The following is a 17457-nucleotide window of genomic DNA, read 5'->3' on the forward strand; positions in this document are numbered from 1 at the left end:
TTCTTGTAGTCTAAAGTTATGCCTAGTTGACACTTTCACGATTTTTGGTCCCGCACTGCCCCGCATTGAATGCGTGCCAGTGCGTGACAGTGCGTGCCACTTCAGTAACACGCACTGTCATGCATAGTTCCCGCATTCATGCATTGTTCACGCATAGTTCACGAATAGTTCACGCATAGTTCACGCATAGTTCACGACTATTCACAACTACTTTGCGCATTGTGTTAACTATCACAAAAAACAAGGCAGACGTCTATTCGCTCTCGTGTTTTTCATTAATTCAGCAGAACTATCGTCATTAAGAATAAGATGTTGAATTCTGAAGAAGCTAATTTAGAACAGAGAAGGTGTTTATATGTAGCTGCAGGAGCATTAATAGTTTATCAACAAGAAAGAGATCTTGAAGAAAGACGAGAAGAGGAGAAAAAAGGAAAAAGAAAAAGGAGGACATTGTGGGTGAGAGATTGGCTGTCAAGACGCCACATCCACGGACATTTTGATCATTTACTGGCAGAGCTGCATAGGGAGGATCAAAAGAGCTATAAGAATTTTTTGAGAATCACTCCTGATCTGTTTGAGGAAATGGTTGGAAAGCTAACGCCTCATCTGGAGAAGAAAACAACGTTTATGCGAGAACCACTAGAAGTTGGACTGAAACTAGCCGTCACTCTCCGTTTCTTGGCAACAGGAAATTCTTATGCTACATAATAGTACAGCTTTCGAGTTGAGAAAAGCACCATATCGAGATTTATTCCCGAAGTATGTAATGCACTCATTGAAGTGTATAAAAAGGAAGTACTCAGCTGTCCAAAAACTGAAGATGGGTGGAAGGATGTGGCCAAGAAGTTCAGTTCCAGATGGAACTATCATAATTGCCTTGGTGCCGTCGATGGCAAACACGTGGCAATCAGGAAGCCGCCAAAGTCTGGGTCCTTGTACTTTAACTATAAAGGTTTCCATATTATTGTTCTCATGGCTGTAGCAGATGGTGGAACTTGGAAAAACTGCAACTTGTATGATGCCATAGAAGGGGAAAGAGCAGGGGTGCCGCCACCGGAACCAATGCCCAATGATGACATGCCCATACCTTTCCAATTTGTGGCTGACGATGCATTTGCGATGAAGCCCTGGCTAATGAAGCCCTTCTCACATAGGTCCCAAGTTCATGAGGAGATCATCTTCAGTTATAGACTAAGCCGAGCTAGGCGAGTAGTGGAAAACTCGTTTGGTATTTTGGCTCACAGGTAGGTCTCCCTTTCTTTCTGTATTCATTTCCATTCTCAGTGCCTATTGCTTTAAAAGTTCAAGCACATTGAATAAAAATATTTAACTTCCCCCCAGAAAGGAGTTGTTATCATAATAACCCACTTTGTTTAAACCAGCATAACGTAGAATTTTTATATGGTGTTTATTTTATCAACACATGTTTCTATTTCTGCAGCTTACGCACAAAATACCATGCGAGACTGCAATTGCTAACAAATCTGAAATGATACACTAAGCAGATGCTCTCATTTTGTTTGTATTTATTATAGTGATCTTTTTCTTTAGTATTCAGTATATCTAGTTTCTCCAAATAACAAGTACAATATTTTGTTTTTACTCCAAATGAAGCGTGATTATTTTAAAATCAAGATTCATATGTACAGATCGTAAAAAATATATATATATTTCATATTGATGGGCTCTTGTTTTATGGTATTACTTGATTTAGGTTCAGATGTTTCCTGACTACACTTCCGCAGAAGCCCCAAAATACCAACTTAATCATCATGAGTGCCTGCGTCCTACATAATCTGATATTAACCAGGTACTCACTGGCATCAGGAGATGTAGACCATGAAGATCCATCTACGCATGCGATGATGCCTGGTGCATGGAGAGACGACCCTGTGTTTCACGGTCTGAGAGCTCCGACAGGAAACACTTCTATCAAGGAAGCTAAGAGCCAACGTGCATATCTATCACATTATTACACCTCCCGCGCTGGAGCAGTTTCCTGGCAAGAAAAGATGATAACCTAAGCAGATTAACTATGACATTATTGTGATGCAGTATAGCACTAGCTCAATTCCACAAAAAATGCCAAATGACACTGACACAAATGACATTTTATTTCTTGAATGGTTATGTATTTCAACAAGGCCCGACATCGTTCCAATATCAACCGTCTGTTGTACATCTGATTTTAAACTTAGGATATGAGATCAGTGTTTATAATGTGTTTGTCTTTATGTACACAAAAATTCTACAGTGTATCAGCAATTAATGTTGTCAGGAAATTAAGGGTTTTGGTAAGCTTTGTTGTTGAACTTAAACGTGATGCAGTTGGTGTCGGGGCATAGAAATTTCGTATTTCTAGTAAGCTTGCACAAACCCCACTCCTCACACGCACGCATACACACACACACACACATACACATGAACGCACATTTAAAGACTGGGTCCGCACCAGAAAAAAATCTTGTATTGATTAAAAGCAGATAAATCAGACGAAAAACAAAACAATTAAAACAAAACCAAAAACGTTGAAGTAAATCGGACAATAAATAAGAAAGTTATGAATATAACGCAAAAGTTATTTATCATGCTAACTGGCAACGCTGGGTCACGTGGCATGAAGTATGCCATGCACTTCTCTGCAGGTATTTTATTATATCTTATTGTTTTTAAATCCCCCCTTTGCAACCCTTTAACGCAAGAAGAACAGTTTGGTTTTTTTGGGGGGTCGATATAAACACGGGTACAGATACATTTATTGATTCAACCTTTAGAATGTTTTGAAAAATAACCACTTATGGATTAAAACGGATTCTTACAAACAAAAAGTTATAACAAGCTATAGCAGACAGGAAGTGCATGACATACGTCATGACACGTGACCAAGAGTCACGTGTTAAGGCTGTGTCACACCTTTGCGTTTTTAGCCTGCGTCGGCCCAGCGTTTTTGAAAATTAAAAACGCTTCCTGAACGCGGATCAGACGGTAGACTGACGTTGGAGACGTTCAGCTTGCGCTTTATTAATGAATTATTGTATCCATTCATCAATCATATTTTACACAAAACATCTGTGAGAGATAGGAAAAACTGGGAAATTGAATATCATTTATTGATACGATCATGCTTTTACATCGTTTAAGAAGATGCTATTAACATATGTATATATGTAATAGTCAAACAGTTGACGGTGTTATCTCGTATGAATAGGTGCACTTGAACGAATTGTGCGGAAACTTAACAATCATTTTTGAAATCCAATGAAAAATATCAAGTGCTTATAGTTACCCATTTTATTAAAGGCCTTGATATTCACCTATCTTTGCAGTCTTTGATTAGCCTTTGATTTGTCAATATGTTACTCTTAATATAAACAACTTTACATGTTTTGTTTTTTGTGTGTAATAAGAGACTTGTAATCAGAAGCAATCAGAATGCACGAATTGCGTGTTTTTTAATAAAAGAAACATAACCGAGTAGAAAACTTAGGCATTCTGGATATGCTCACATAAATGCAATTTAAATAACGTGTGATGAAGAAAAGAAAATAAGTCTGCAGGATAACGTTAAGTTTCATGGTGACTGACAACTGAATCTCCAATTTGAACTACCTTATAGACATGTTATAATTACCAAGATTTCTCAATGATATTTTGAACACTTTAAAGTTGTAACAAGTGAGTAACATGAACTAATCAACTACTAGAACAAATGTAAAAACGTAGGAACCAAAAAATCTTCCACTCAGTAAACCTTTCATTTTGTTTCTTGATAAAAGCATCATGCATGAGTATGTCAAAATGTCTAAATCAAGAATATCCATCGAAGCTCTCCCTGGAACTCAGAACATTCAAAAATCTGGAATATATTTTCCGACTTTGATCAAACTGTCACATTTTACCCTTGCTCTTCAGTGTGTAGTTCTGGTTTACGTTTCAGAAAATATTATACCTCTGTTCCAAATGTATAAATAAATGGTTTTCTTGCCGAGTGGGTTTTTAATAAAATTCCTTGCAAAGGCAACAACAAATAACAATTTCTTTTTTACTTTTATTTTTTTTTACCATGTAAGAATTAAGGTAAGTACTGAAAGAGTGTCCCGATATGGAAGACGTTAGTTTTGCAACCAGTATTGCCTTTTCTTAATCACCGGCTGCTGTTGAACACATTATTTTTCTTCTCCAAGCTCTTCCAGAACCGAGGAAACCATCTCATTACTACGTCGGGAGGGTGGGGTCGAAGCAGTGGACTGCTGAGAAGACGTTGGTATCGGTACAGGCACAGCTGAAGGCGCGGCTGGCATCCCAACATTGTTGAAGGATGGACTTGCTGGAGACCATTGATTGAAATTGGACCAATGACTATTGATTGGCCACTGGTTTGACTGCCATGACGAGGGTTGCTGTTGACATGGTTGAGTTGGCCTGGTTGGCTGTTTGAAATTGTGAACGAGTTGCAGACATTCAATTTGGAAACTGTGCCACGATTGCTCTGGAATTTTCTGCATATGGCCCTCCAGAAGACAGGCAAAATCATGGACGATCTTTTTTTGACCTGTCAAAGCAGCTGTCTGGCCCAAATTATCCGCTCTTGAAAGAACCTGAAAGGCATAAACAATATAACCAAATGTAATTTAGTAAGGCAATTAAAGTCAGGGTCTGATTACTGTCATTTACTGCCATATACTCAACAAATTTAGATCGATTGTCGAAGAATTAATTTTCAATGATACTTTTTGTTGTGAATTAATTTCTATAGTTTCCAAATGGAACTATTGAAAGCGGATCCGGCTTAGGTAATGTATTCAATTGTTTAAAAAAAAAATTTAAAAAAAATGCTATAATGCCTACCTGACGGAGAGCATCGTCGAGGTTATTCTGCAAAACAGTACTTGATCGAGAAGCTGGAGTTCTACTGCCAGAAGTTCCAGAGGCTTCGGAGCGTGCCGACTTTGGGACCTGATCCTTCAACGGGATCAAGGTCTCATTATCCATATCTTCTGAAACTGACATGATAGAAACTTCATCATCTTCTCGTTCGTGCACTTCCCCTTCTCTATCAAACTGCAAGGTGAAGAAACATCAAAATGAAAATTATGAAAAGGGTTCTGAAGGTTATTTCAAGGTTATTCTAATATTTCAATATAAAAATTGTGAATTGGTCATTTATATACCTACCGTGTCACTTGCCGTTGTCTTGCCACGAACAATGTGTTGCTTCAGAAATCCCCACGTGTTCACTATCTCATCATCACGTGTCGTTCTGTTGGTTTGCCCAGATCCACTTTTTTTCTCCTTGTTCAATATCTTTCCTAGCCGAGTTCGCTTATTTTCGTACAACTTCTTACACTGGTCCCCTACATTAAAAACAAGGAAAACAATAAATAGGCTATTTGTGTGGTGAAGTTTAACCCTAAAAATAAAAAATAAAAACATTTAATTTCTATAAAGGAAAATATCAACAATTATTTTCCCAGTAAATTACTTTCTTATTAACTAGTAATGCAGACAACAAAAAACAAAAGGAGGATTTTTAAAACATGGGTATTGAACTTAACTAACCAACCATCAAAATTGAGAACTTACCAGTGGCAGGTGGATCCAATAATTTACCGCCATTCGCCCACATCCTTCCCTTCGTAGCAACATTCATGTAATCTTTCTGGGTCTTATCATATAGTGCTGAATTTTCCTTCACAAAATCGGCTATTAATTGAACAGCGTCTTCGGTCCACTTGTACTCTGGGACATCCCTTTTAGATGTACGTGCTCTTTTTGTTCGCTTAGTTTTCTCTTCATGCTCTGTGTTCTCTGTCCCATCATTATCTGATGAGGAGGATGAAGCCATGATTTTGCTGCTGGCTCAAACAAGAATATTTTGACAAAACGCATCACGTGACTGATATGCGCGATCCTTGCGTGAAAGTGCGCGAAGGATGCGCAACCACTGCGCAAATTATGCGGGACCATGTCGTGAACTAGTCGTGAAGTGCGTGCCACATTCCCGGGGGTGGGGTACCCACTGTTTTTACGCCACGCACTGGCACGCATTGGCACGACTTGTTTGCGCATAGTTTGCGCACAGTTCACGCACTGCTGCAATGCGGGAAGTGTGTGGCAAAATTTTCAACATGTTGAATTTTTTTTTCGCTCTTCACGCATTGCCGCGCATTGCCGCGCATCGTCCCGCCCCTTCCCGCAAGTGTCCACGCATTGGCACGCATGATGCAATTTCAGTGCGTGAACTATGCGGGAACCGAAAATCGTGAAAGTGTCAACTAGGCATTAGGGTCTAGAGTCTTTTTATTTGCACTGTACACTCGGCACTTGACAAGCACAAGGTACGATAATACGCCAACGGCGGACTGTACTCTAATGGAAGAAGACGAAGAAGACTAAATCTTCATCAATTGTTCCAATAATGGTCATTATTTAAAGTCCTTATGTTTCTTAGATCTACCCTGATTATTACCCTGTTTCTTATCTTTTAAAAAATATTTAAAAGAAGACATATTTATAATAGACTTTTCACAGGTTTCACTGTAAATTGTTGCACATTACAATTGCATACCGTAAAGCGTATTGACGGTGAGGTGTAGAGGCGCACGCGTGCGTGAAGTTAGGGACCGTAATGATAAATTACTCACATGAATCTAATCAGTAGGGGCGCTGGTCCGAGAATAAGGATCGACTTCATAAACGAGGATCGTCTCAGTAAACACCGACCAATGCGTCCTCAAAAATAAGGATCATTTTCATATTTTGATCGGCACATTGGTGATACAAAAAACGGATTCCCTGATGATTTTCTTGATGCATTTTACATTGACTTTGTATAGAGACCTTCACATTATGAGCAATAAATCCTTGGGAAGGCGGACAACCCATAAAAGTAGACAGTGAACTAGGGTTATGTTCCCCAGGGAATCTATTTTGGCATCGCTAGCGGGCGGTTCGGTAACCCGAAACCCGCAGAGTGCCGATGAAAAAAAATGTCCGCGAAAATGCAGGCCATCCTCATTTTTGAGGATGCATCGTGTCAGCGTTTATGAGGACGATCCTCGTTCTCGGACCAGCGCCCCTACTGCTAATGAGGATCTGAGATTACAGTCTCTATCTTCAGTCATGCTCGCACCCCATCGTTGGCCATTAAAAAAAAATTACTTTGTGAACACTGATTTTCCTGCTTTTGACTCGCATCGACAGTGTAATTTAAATGGGAACATTTATATAATCTTTGCATCACCCACAGAGCAAAGTGATGAATCTACAAGGCAAGATGAGAAACTTCTTGGACCTCACGACTTTCTGCTATTGCCACACTTATGAGGACACAGGAGGAAATTCTCTGGTTCAAGGAAGGCATGGTGCTGGCTAGGCTGGGACTCGATCATGATATAGATGTCTTGCGTCTCTCATTACAGATCCACAGGTATATTTAAAGATCTTTGGATGTAGCAATTGCTTCTCAATTTATTCTCATATGTGTTAAGATATTCTTAGATGCACTACATGTAGAACAGTATCATTAATCGCTACACTGGATGAGGTTGCAAATTCATTCCATTTTACTTGGAGTGAAAGTTTTGGAGTTAAAACCCTTCTGGCTCTCAATAATCGGCAGACCACAAGTTGATAGGTAACCATAGACGTGCTGGAAAACAATTCATGAATATATGAATTTAATTTTTTTCATGGATCTAACTCCATACATTTTTCCTTGTCCTTCCACAGATTCTGTATTGCAGAAGTACCAAGAGAGCACTCACTCCTAGGCATGCCTACATCATTCCGAGTCCAGAATCTACTGCTGGCTCTCTGATCCCTAGTGCACTGTCTTCATGGATACCCCAGCAGATCCTTGTCATGCACGTCTCTTTGTTGTGAGTTTTTGATAAACTTTTCGTAAACTATGCGATATTGAAACAAAAATATACATGGTCATCAGAGTACTTTTTGAAGCACAAGATGTGTTGATAAATCTGGTCGGCTAAAATCCTCAATACAAAATCATATTTTCTCCTGAGCTAGAATGATTAATTCCCTCTGTGCATTGAGGAGAGAAAATAATGGTGTGAAGCAGATCAAAAGATTTGCTCCCATTGATTGTTGTAATGAAACCATTAAATTGGCATTTTTTAATGATATTTTGAATCCATTACCATATTTCTTTTATAATGAATTTAAAAAATCTTTTCGTACATTACTGAGCAAATTGTGTTGGGTCTATTGCTTTTTTTTAATGTTTCAACATCTTGAAAGATACGTTTTGTCACAATAGCCACAATACAAAAGATAATGCATAATAAAACAGTTTCTCGTATGTTGGCTTTGAGTTTGACATTTACCCCTTTCTTCATACCTTCATTTTGCTTTCACAATACCTACAGTTATCTCGACATCATGATTCTGAAGAGTTGCATTGCTGCAAAAACAATGTTGCCCCAAGGAGAGAGTTTCCTACATCCACTTGAGAAACTGAAACTAAAGATTTAAGCTGCCCATGGGTATTCTACTCCCAATATTTGCAACATGCCTTTTAAAGAATCTGCACATCTGAACGTGAAGTTGCCCAACCGAGGGATACTAGTGTCCATGATCAGAGCTTGAGAAACAGATCCTTTCATACTTGAGGAACAGTACAATATCAAAGTATAGCTGGTAATCTGAACATTTGAAATTTGGTCGGCAGAGGGGTGCAAGTATTCAAGTGATGCAGAGAATATTTGCAATGGCAGCAGGGCAGTGCATCCATCGTCACTCCTCACATCGTTTCCAGAATGAGGATCACAAGTATTCAAGGGATGCAGAGAACATTGGAAACGGCAGCAGGACAGAGCATCAATCATCACTCCTCACATCGTTTCCAGAATGAAGATCACAACTATTCACTAGATGCAATGAACATTGGTAATGGCAGCAGGGCAGAGCATCCATCGTCGCCCCTCACATAGTCTCCAGAATGAGGATCACAAGTATTCAAGGGATGCATAGAACATTGGCAATGGTAGCAGGGCAGAGCATCCATTGTCATTACCTTACATCGTTTCCAGAATGAGGATCACAAGAGAGGTTTGGCTGTCTTGTTTGTGTCGTAGCCATGATTGATGGTTGTGAAGTTGTGGCGATGAGTCTGTGTTTACATTTCCAAATCATATGTAGAAACTTTTGCATTGTATAGGTAAATAGGTATTTTATTTCATTTTTCATTGTGTTGTAGGGTGCGACTAAGGCCTAGTGTGACTGCTAGATTTAATTTAATTTGGGGTATTTTTCTGATGGTTTTAAAAGTATTACTGGTATGTTTTGATCCATCATTGATAATCTAAAACATTGCTCAGAAAAATGAAATATCAGAGCATGTAGATATCCCCCCCCCAAAAAAAAAGAAGCAAAGAATTACAAGACAACATCTTGCTCAAGAGAGTGACTCAATGCTTAATAATGAAAAATGATAACTTTTGATTGAATTATTAGCTGAAATTGTAAATGATTGTCTATGCATCTAAACATACACTCCATAAATATTCAGCCCCAAAATAATGGCGTATCTAGTTGTATGCTTCAAATAGCGCATTCATATTGTTGGTGCACCTCAAGAGTGTGGTTATCTGATATTTGCTTCTGCAACATTTGCTCTGGGCTTTATCATTTTACATGGTGGTTTTAACATAGTGTTGGAACCAGGTTAGAGGTCAAGAATTTGGAATGTGTTTAAACAAAAATTGTTCTTGAGCAGCTGTCGTAAAATCCAGAAAGGCAAAAATATTCTTGTGAGATATGGGATACACCAAGGAGGGCAAACATTATTGCCCCATTACCCCCACTCCTTCCGTAAAGATCCCTCGCCCCCCCCCCCCCAAAAAAAAGGGCAAAATTGATAATGTTATTAACATAATTGAATAATTTGGTATATAAAAATATCAAATAGATGAAGAGTTTCACCAACTGGATTATACCTACCTGTAAAAGTCCTGATAAGTTTTTCTTTCTGTGTTTCTGGTTTGTGTGTTGAACGTCTTTGTATGATTCCAGTGTGTTTGTGTATGACCATGTGATATGATCTGAATACTGTTGTTGTTTTTGGTCTATAGGCATTTATCATTTAGGAGTGAATATCTAAACCTCTTCTGTTCGGATCTTTTTCCTTTCAAATTAGATTTTAATACTTTAGTTAATATAAAGATTAGGATAAATTAGATTCTTAAAAGTTACACTCTATTTTTTTAAAAGTTGAAGTGTTCAGTGGCTGACAAGCAAAAGGCCTATCGGCTATATTGGATGTCCAAGGACCAACTCAGACACGGTTTCTTGTGACATGTTTCTCAACTAGGCCCTCTGACGTCCACCATTAAGTCTAGTCGTCTCCACCGCATTTCTTCAAGATTTGTCTGAAAACCAATAAAAAACAGATCATATACAAGAAGATTCTAAACGCTAATATACCGGCAGGCAGTTCTCTCTTCTCTTCTTGAGTACTTTTCTACTTTTCTTCTTCTTTCCCTCTTCTTCTTCTTCATGTATTACCCACTATAAAAAAGCGAAACATCTTGAGCTTAATTAATTATGTGCGGTGCAAGGTGGTTAGTATGGGTACAGGTGTACCCTTTTAATTTTTAGTTCTAGATACAAAGTTGACCAGAGCCTGTTGATGGTTAATGTCTGTGGAATTCAGGAGAATTGGGATTGCTTTTTCGTTTTCTATGCCAGATTCTATAATAAGCATGGCTCTCTCTATAAGGAAGTGAGAGCACTTGCATAAAAAATGGCTAACTGTTTCTTTTTCCGTGCTCACAGTATGAACAATATCCAGTCACATGTTCATTTAATCCTAAGTTCCCCATTCTTACCAGCTAGTCTTACTCAAAGCCTAGACCTATTGAATAAGATCTAAATGGACAAACAAATTTCTGATCTTTTTTAAACCTACATGTAGATACCCATAAATTAGATCTTCTGCAGACTTATTAAAATATTTAGCTTGATCTATATTTCAATGATAGCTCTTTGGTTATGTGTGAGTGAACTAGACCATGTTGCTTGCATTGTATTTTTAAAGTCTATTGTCTCTGGGTTCGGCTGTGTCTATTTTGGGATATTTATATGCCCAGCCATGCCAAGTAGACATTTTGATGGAGACAAACTCGCTTGTACGCAGACATATTTTTAGGCAAGTTGGGCAAGTAATGAAAAATCTTTGACGTAATCGCAGTACTATGCCAAAAGATCTGATTTTATATTATATTTATACATGGGATGGCACGCTGTAGACTACTGGCCTGGCCACTGTTTTCAACAGCTCTAGAACTGGCGTCTTCAATTGGAAAAAAACAACCTTTTAAATTCATTGTTCAAGAAGTGGCATCTTCTTTCTACGTTCCATCAAGAGTTTCAAATATCTTCCTAATGTTACTAATACTCTGCAGATGAAAAGAGATGGACTGAATTTTTTTTTTTTTTAATACAAAGTCATTTATGTTCATATTCACTAGCAAACGGAACTCCCAAGATTACGTGCTGAGTTTGCTGATATTACATCTGAATGACCTATTTGAATGGAATTTGTGTAGTGATTTTCTAAGTTTATAGTTTTCCATACCTTTTACAAAATTCATATCTCCCTTATTTGTTGTTGCTCTGTTTCTCTGCACCAGCCAAAAAAAAAAATCAGCAACAACATACAAACCTCAATGCATGACTGCTGGGTTGAACACAGGGCTTGGTCTTGCACCAACACCGCTGTCACCACAACAGTGTCATTGACTAACATGTTGCTGTTGCTGTCTTTTAGCATCAGGCGACGCCTCTTGAAGGTGGGTGTCGACACTAAAGTACCGTCCAAAACCTACACCTAAATGTAGACCCCAAAAATCACACAACTACACACACAAAACAGAAAAAACATAGAAAACAAAAAACTCAAAATAAATATGTTGGATTCCTTCATTAAGGACAGGTTTCAACCCTTCATGGTGCCCTTGGCGAGCATAACCTTCTTCCTTAATGGCAACGCCAAGAGTTCTTTGGCCACCTGCTCTTCAGGAAAATGGCAATAAACGGCCACTGTCTCCGACTCCCTCGACTCCAACACGAGCCCAAACACATGCGGCTCCTTGCATCGTGGTCTTCGTATTTCAAATTGTTCCACAACACAAACCTTGAAAATACCAGGCATGATGGCTGAAAAACACACGGCACTCAACTTAAAAATAAAAAACTCTAACAAAAGTAACAGAAAAACAGAAATGACAACTAAAAACAGCTGAGCCCTGGCATTAAATCTTCAGTCACACAAAACACTATCAGAAAACAGAAATTACATAGAAAACTAAAACTCAAAATAAATACCTTGGATTCCTTCGTTAAGGACAGGTTTCGACCCTTTATGGTGCCCTTGGCGAGCATAACCTTCTTCCTTAATGGCAACGCCAAGAGATCTTTGGCCACCTGCTCTTCAGGAAAGTGGCAATAAACAGCCACTGGCTCTGACTCCCCCGACTCCAACACGAGCCCAAACACATGCGGCTCCTTGCCTCGTGGTCTTCGTATTTCAAATTGTTCCACAACACAAACCTTGAAAATACCAGGCATGATGGATGGAAAACAGACGGCACTCAACTTAAAAATAAATAACTCCAACAAAAGTAACAGAAAAACGGAAATAACAACTAAAAACAACTGAGCCCGGGCATAAAATCTTTAGACACAAGAAAACATGATCGGAAAGCTACCGCAATAAGGGTATGAAAGGCTGAATGAACTTCTAATATATCACACCTCTGATCCCTAAAACATACAAACACACAATGGTGATGAAAATTTAGTTTCATTAACAATATCATCGTTTAAAACATCAACACAACCAAAACTATAGTAAACCTGACATCAAGTAGGTACGTGACAAAAAATTTCAAAATTATTTAATCTCTTTAAAATTGGTATCATTGGAAAGGGCATGAAAAATGCTTTAAAATGACACCTCAAACATGGTCATAGGGTGAGTATAAGTGGATTTACGTGACTTTTTATGCTCGCAAAATACACAAACTGTGGTCCTGGTTTATACATAGTAATGCATTGTATGATTGTAACCGTATTTATGAGTTTTTGTCTTTAGATAAATGAGAAAATTAGATATTTTATTGTAACTTCTTTATTTCTTTACAGAATTTAATGGAATAAAAAGCACATTGAAGTATTCAGTTTGAAGAACACAATTAAGTAGAAACTTATTGGAAAGTGCATGATTATAATTAATTAATTAATTATTAATTAATTAGCATATTCAATAACGATATTCAGTTTTAATAAAAAATACAGTTAAATAGTCACAATAATTGAATAAATATTAATTTCAATCAATTCAGTCAATGTTCATTATGTAATTTTTAAATTACAACAGATATTTAAAAACAGGTAATCACTAATTAACTAATTAACTTATTTATCAATTAATTAGTAAATTAGTTAATTCATGATTAATTTATGATCATGTTAATTTTCCACCAAAACCAAAATATTTGACCATTTTGGGAAAATCAGCAAGTTTCAGAAAACACTGACCTGAAAGTTACAGGAACTGGTCTCCCAATTAATTAGGAGAGAGGCAGGTCTCCACACACTAAATCAGCTGCTACCGCAAACTTTGTCAACTCATAATCTTCGGCATCTGCCTCGTATGTCTCCCCATCATCTAGCCAGTAGGCAATGCAGTAAGTCCCGCCACTTTTTTAAAGATATTTTTCTACCTTCCCCATGTACATAGTTTTGGTTTCGCTGTCTTCATCGTACCAAACATGGCAAAGATTGTGCCCAACAATGCGATTACTCAAGACATTGCTCTGGATCAAACCCATAGCACACTGGTTCAGACGATGACATGTCGATCGTATATTGAAGAAAGTTGTGAAATTCGCGATATTCTTAGTAAGATAGTAAGAAGCTATCTGGATTTTCCGTAGATACAGAAAGCCGAAAGTTGTTTACAAATGTACGATGCACGCACGTACGCGTGCGCATTTGAAGACGAAACCAATTTAAAAATTACACAAGTTTTGTTTTGTAGACTCTTTTTAAAATTTATTGCAACAGTTTTGTGAACGTTAATAAATACAAGTTTATTTAATAATTATTTTTAAATTACATATAAGTTTAACAGTGAAAAACAAAATGCTATTAAGCATCTTACAGATCAATATTCCTGTACAAATTCACCGACCAATCAGAATACAATAACGGCCAGCTCGCAAGATACGTCACACCACGGCGGGTCAATTCACAAAATGGCGATCCCCAGTGACTGCGATCACAGGGAGAATGCGTATGTTTCAACTGTGATTCTACAGCTAAATCCTGTCTTTTCTAAAAAATAAATGAAATCATCTTACATGAAATTTTATGGAGATTTCGACAGTATAAAGAAATTTCTGGGGTGGACTATCCCTTTAATGAGTCTATAGTGTCATTTACATGCATGCTGTAATCTTCAGTAGTCCCTCCAGGTAACTCATCTACTGCCAAGACATAGCATTTGTCCTTGCTGGTAACATGAATACTATTGACGTGGGTTCCTTCCTGTGTTGTTGCATCAAAAGCAATTGTCAGGTTGTCTTCGTTAACAAGCAACTCGGCACTCATTATGTCCGAGATAACACCTATCTCTTCTACACGTAAGTTCTACTGTGTTTCTGTGTGGAACATGATTAATTGTTATCCCTGTTCTCTTGCCGAACTGTTTGATTAGATTTGGAACATTCTGTGTTGGCACATTGTTCACAAGAGAGTCGTAAACAAACATCCTAATTGTATTAGGGTACTTTTTCCCCTCTTTTATAAAGTCTGAAGAACTTGTCGGTTCATTTTCATATGATTGGATTGTCTCCTTCAATCTGCAATTTTCATCTTCCAGTTGCTGAATAGTTGTCTTCTTTTCACATAGCTCATTTTTCAAGTCACTGACCTTTGCATTCCTTTTGGTTTCTGGTTTATTTGAAGCATTAGACATTTGCTTTACAGCTCGCTTCTGGTTTCTTGTTGCATTTTTTGCTTTTTTTTCATTTTGTTTAGTTCTTCCCCTACAATTGTGCTAGCTAACTGAGACCGGAGCAATGCTATTGTTGCATTCCTTTTAGCGAGCATCGTTTTCTGGCGCATCACATATTGGTTTAGATATTTGACTTCATGTATCTTCTGGAAATTTATGTTCGATCTCAGTTTTGACACTTTTCGTTTATACTGTTGTATTCATTTCAACTTTAGATTTTGTTACAAAGTCCAATCTTTTTTTCATAAAGATTTTGTTTGGGGTTTGGGGTGCTTTTCTTCTTGAAGAACGAATAGGAGAAGATGAGTCCACAGATTGTGTGGGTAGAGATGAGACTGGAGTCACTAAAGATTGTCTGGTTGCAGTGCTTTCCATCATCTGTTGAGGCTCTGGAGATCCAGCTGTCTCTTGTTCTGCTGCTTGCTCTGTAGGTGGAAATAAAAAAAGGAAAAAATGTTGTCACTTATATAAAAAAGTGTAAAAAACAACAATTCAGTAACAATATTTAAAGATATCAAAATTGTATTTATACTGATTAAACTTGGAAGTCCTGTGAGTATTTATGCTTACCATTTGAAGACTGTCCAGGGGCATTGGGATCATCTTGTTCCTTTACTTCAAATGTCTCTTCACAACAGGTTTCATATCTCTTCATGACGGTCTCCGCATTGCTTGTTCTTGAAAACTTTGATTCCCGATTCAGAAGGGATTGCAGCTGGACTTTAACACATTTGCATGAATATTTCTCCCTGATTGCTGTTATTGTTTGGGTTGGAGACTTTTCTTTTGTAATGTAAAGTAACAAAACATGTCCATTTTTCAAGTCTGTTGGGTCATCTGGTAAGGCATTAAAGTTGTCAGCGAGATACTGCCGTTTCTTTCCAAATTGTTTTGGCAATGGAAGTTTTTTTCGTTGTTTCTTTTTTGGTGGCATGGTGTCTGGTTGTTACTGTATACCTGTGAAAAAGAATGAATATGAATAAATAAATATATAAAAAATACAAACATACATACAAATAAACAACAAAGTTCACAAAGCATTATTTAAAATTTGGGCATAGCTTCGCGGAAATTTGAAAATAGTAGATGAAGTGATAAAAACCAAGTTCAAAATAGTCATTGACCATGGAAATTCCAAAAAGGAACCACATGTGCCTTTAAAAAAATGGGCGTGGCTTCGCAGAATTTTAAAAACAGTAGATCAAGAGAAATAACAAAGTCCACAAAGCATTATAAGGTAAAACAAGCAAACAAATTAATAAAAGCACAGTGACAAGAAATAAATAATTAATACATACAATTAAACAATTACGTTTGAATAAGTTTAAATGCCAAATATACAAGTGATAATTGAAGTTTCATACAAAATGATCAAGAAGCAGCTATAAGTTTAATGTCACGTGACCTGTTACATGTACACACCATGTACACACAAGCTGCCGTGCAGACATGCACAAAACTCCCAGCCAGAGACATTTTTGTAAACAAAAGACGAACTTTTTTAATCATGGTAAAATACAATATTTCGGATTCAAAATGCTAAATTAATAAAGATTTAAGGAAATATATATAAATGTACTAACAAGCTGCTCAAAATAAAACAAAAGTAGTCATAAAATAATAAACTTTCAACGCAATGATCACACTTCGAAGTGCAAGTACTGCATAGCTTCCGTGTTGTGACATCGATGACAGCTCGAATTTTGATATTTTTACGCCGGATCGACACAATTATCATCAAAAAAAAATTGAAGCGGTCGATAGATTTACTTCAAATTTGAACATAATGTTGACTAATATATATACTAACAAGTTATAAAGTTTAAAGACGTTGCATACATACCTTCAGCAAAAACTGGGGTCTTACTTCTCGAAATAAGCTTCCAGCCAAAAATTATCCAACTTCTCTGTATCGGAAAACCATGTGTTGCATATCAAATGAAAGCTATTTTTGTAAACTACGTCATCGTTTTGATGGTTGCTTCCGATGACGAAACGGCAATCTCTGCAGCGACATAAACGGCACGCTTTACGTGCAACCCGAGTCACCTCGCGAAAAAAGGGGAGGTGCCACAGAGAGCCCTCAGCGATCAGCCGATAGTCACGTTCCTACATCAAGGCAATGAATCATGGCTTGGATGATTCTCTTCTTCACACTTTCAAAGGCATGAAGAGGTCTAGCATCAATTTCTTTGTTAAAGACCTTGACCGGAGCGTACACAACCATACATCCACAGACGGCTAATGAAACACAAAATACAAATACAAGAAAGAAAAAATTAAATACCCTTTCATTACTGAGAAAAATGAAAATTACAGTACAACTGCCGCCCCCTCCCAAATTCGCCTCGGTCAAGAGCCCCCGCGCCGCACGGACTTGGGTGACGTCATTCCGTGTAGACTCGAATTGTTTGCTA

At 37.7% G+C, this 17457-nt stretch overlaps 2 protein-coding genes and 1 long non-coding RNA gene across 3 annotated transcripts; 1 reads left to right on the forward strand and 2 right to left on the reverse strand.

Moving 5' to 3' along the window:
* Window positions 1-988: 988 nt before the first annotated feature.
* LOC115923616 lies at window positions 989-2288 on the forward strand. Its single transcript, XM_030984685.1, has 2 exons — window positions 989-1244; window positions 1715-2288. Exons 1-2 carry the CDS (start codon window positions 1063-1065, stop codon window positions 2022-2024), a joined length of 492 nt encoding a protein of 163 aa, XP_030840545.1. The 5' UTR covers window positions 989-1062; the 3' UTR covers window positions 2025-2288.
* A 1195-nt stretch (window positions 2289-3483) lies between these two features.
* On the reverse strand, window positions 3484-5504 carry LOC115923615. Its single transcript, XM_030984684.1, has 3 exons — window positions 5176-5504; window positions 4849-5061; window positions 3484-4598 (listed from the first exon to the last, which is right to left on the reverse strand). Exons 1-3 carry the CDS (start codon window positions 5431-5433, stop codon window positions 4167-4169), a joined length of 903 nt encoding a protein of 300 aa, XP_030840544.1. The 5' UTR covers window positions 5434-5504; the 3' UTR covers window positions 3484-4166.
* An 8802-nt stretch (window positions 5505-14306) lies between these two features.
* On the reverse strand, window positions 14307-17085 carry LOC115923617. Its single transcript, XR_004064005.1, has 3 exons — window positions 16884-17085; window positions 15611-15997; window positions 14307-15465 (listed from the first exon to the last, which is right to left on the reverse strand). It is a non-coding gene; the product is annotated as an uncharacterized LOC115923617 (long non-coding RNA).
* Window positions 17086-17457: the final 372 nt, after the last annotated feature.

Source organism: Strongylocentrotus purpuratus, unplaced genomic scaffold, assembly GCF_000002235.5.
Source record: "Strongylocentrotus purpuratus isolate Spur 01 unplaced genomic scaffold, Spur_5.0 spur5_scaffold_14, whole genome shotgun sequence".
Taxonomy (NCBI): domain Eukaryota; kingdom Metazoa; phylum Echinodermata; class Echinoidea; order Camarodonta; family Strongylocentrotidae; genus Strongylocentrotus; species Strongylocentrotus purpuratus.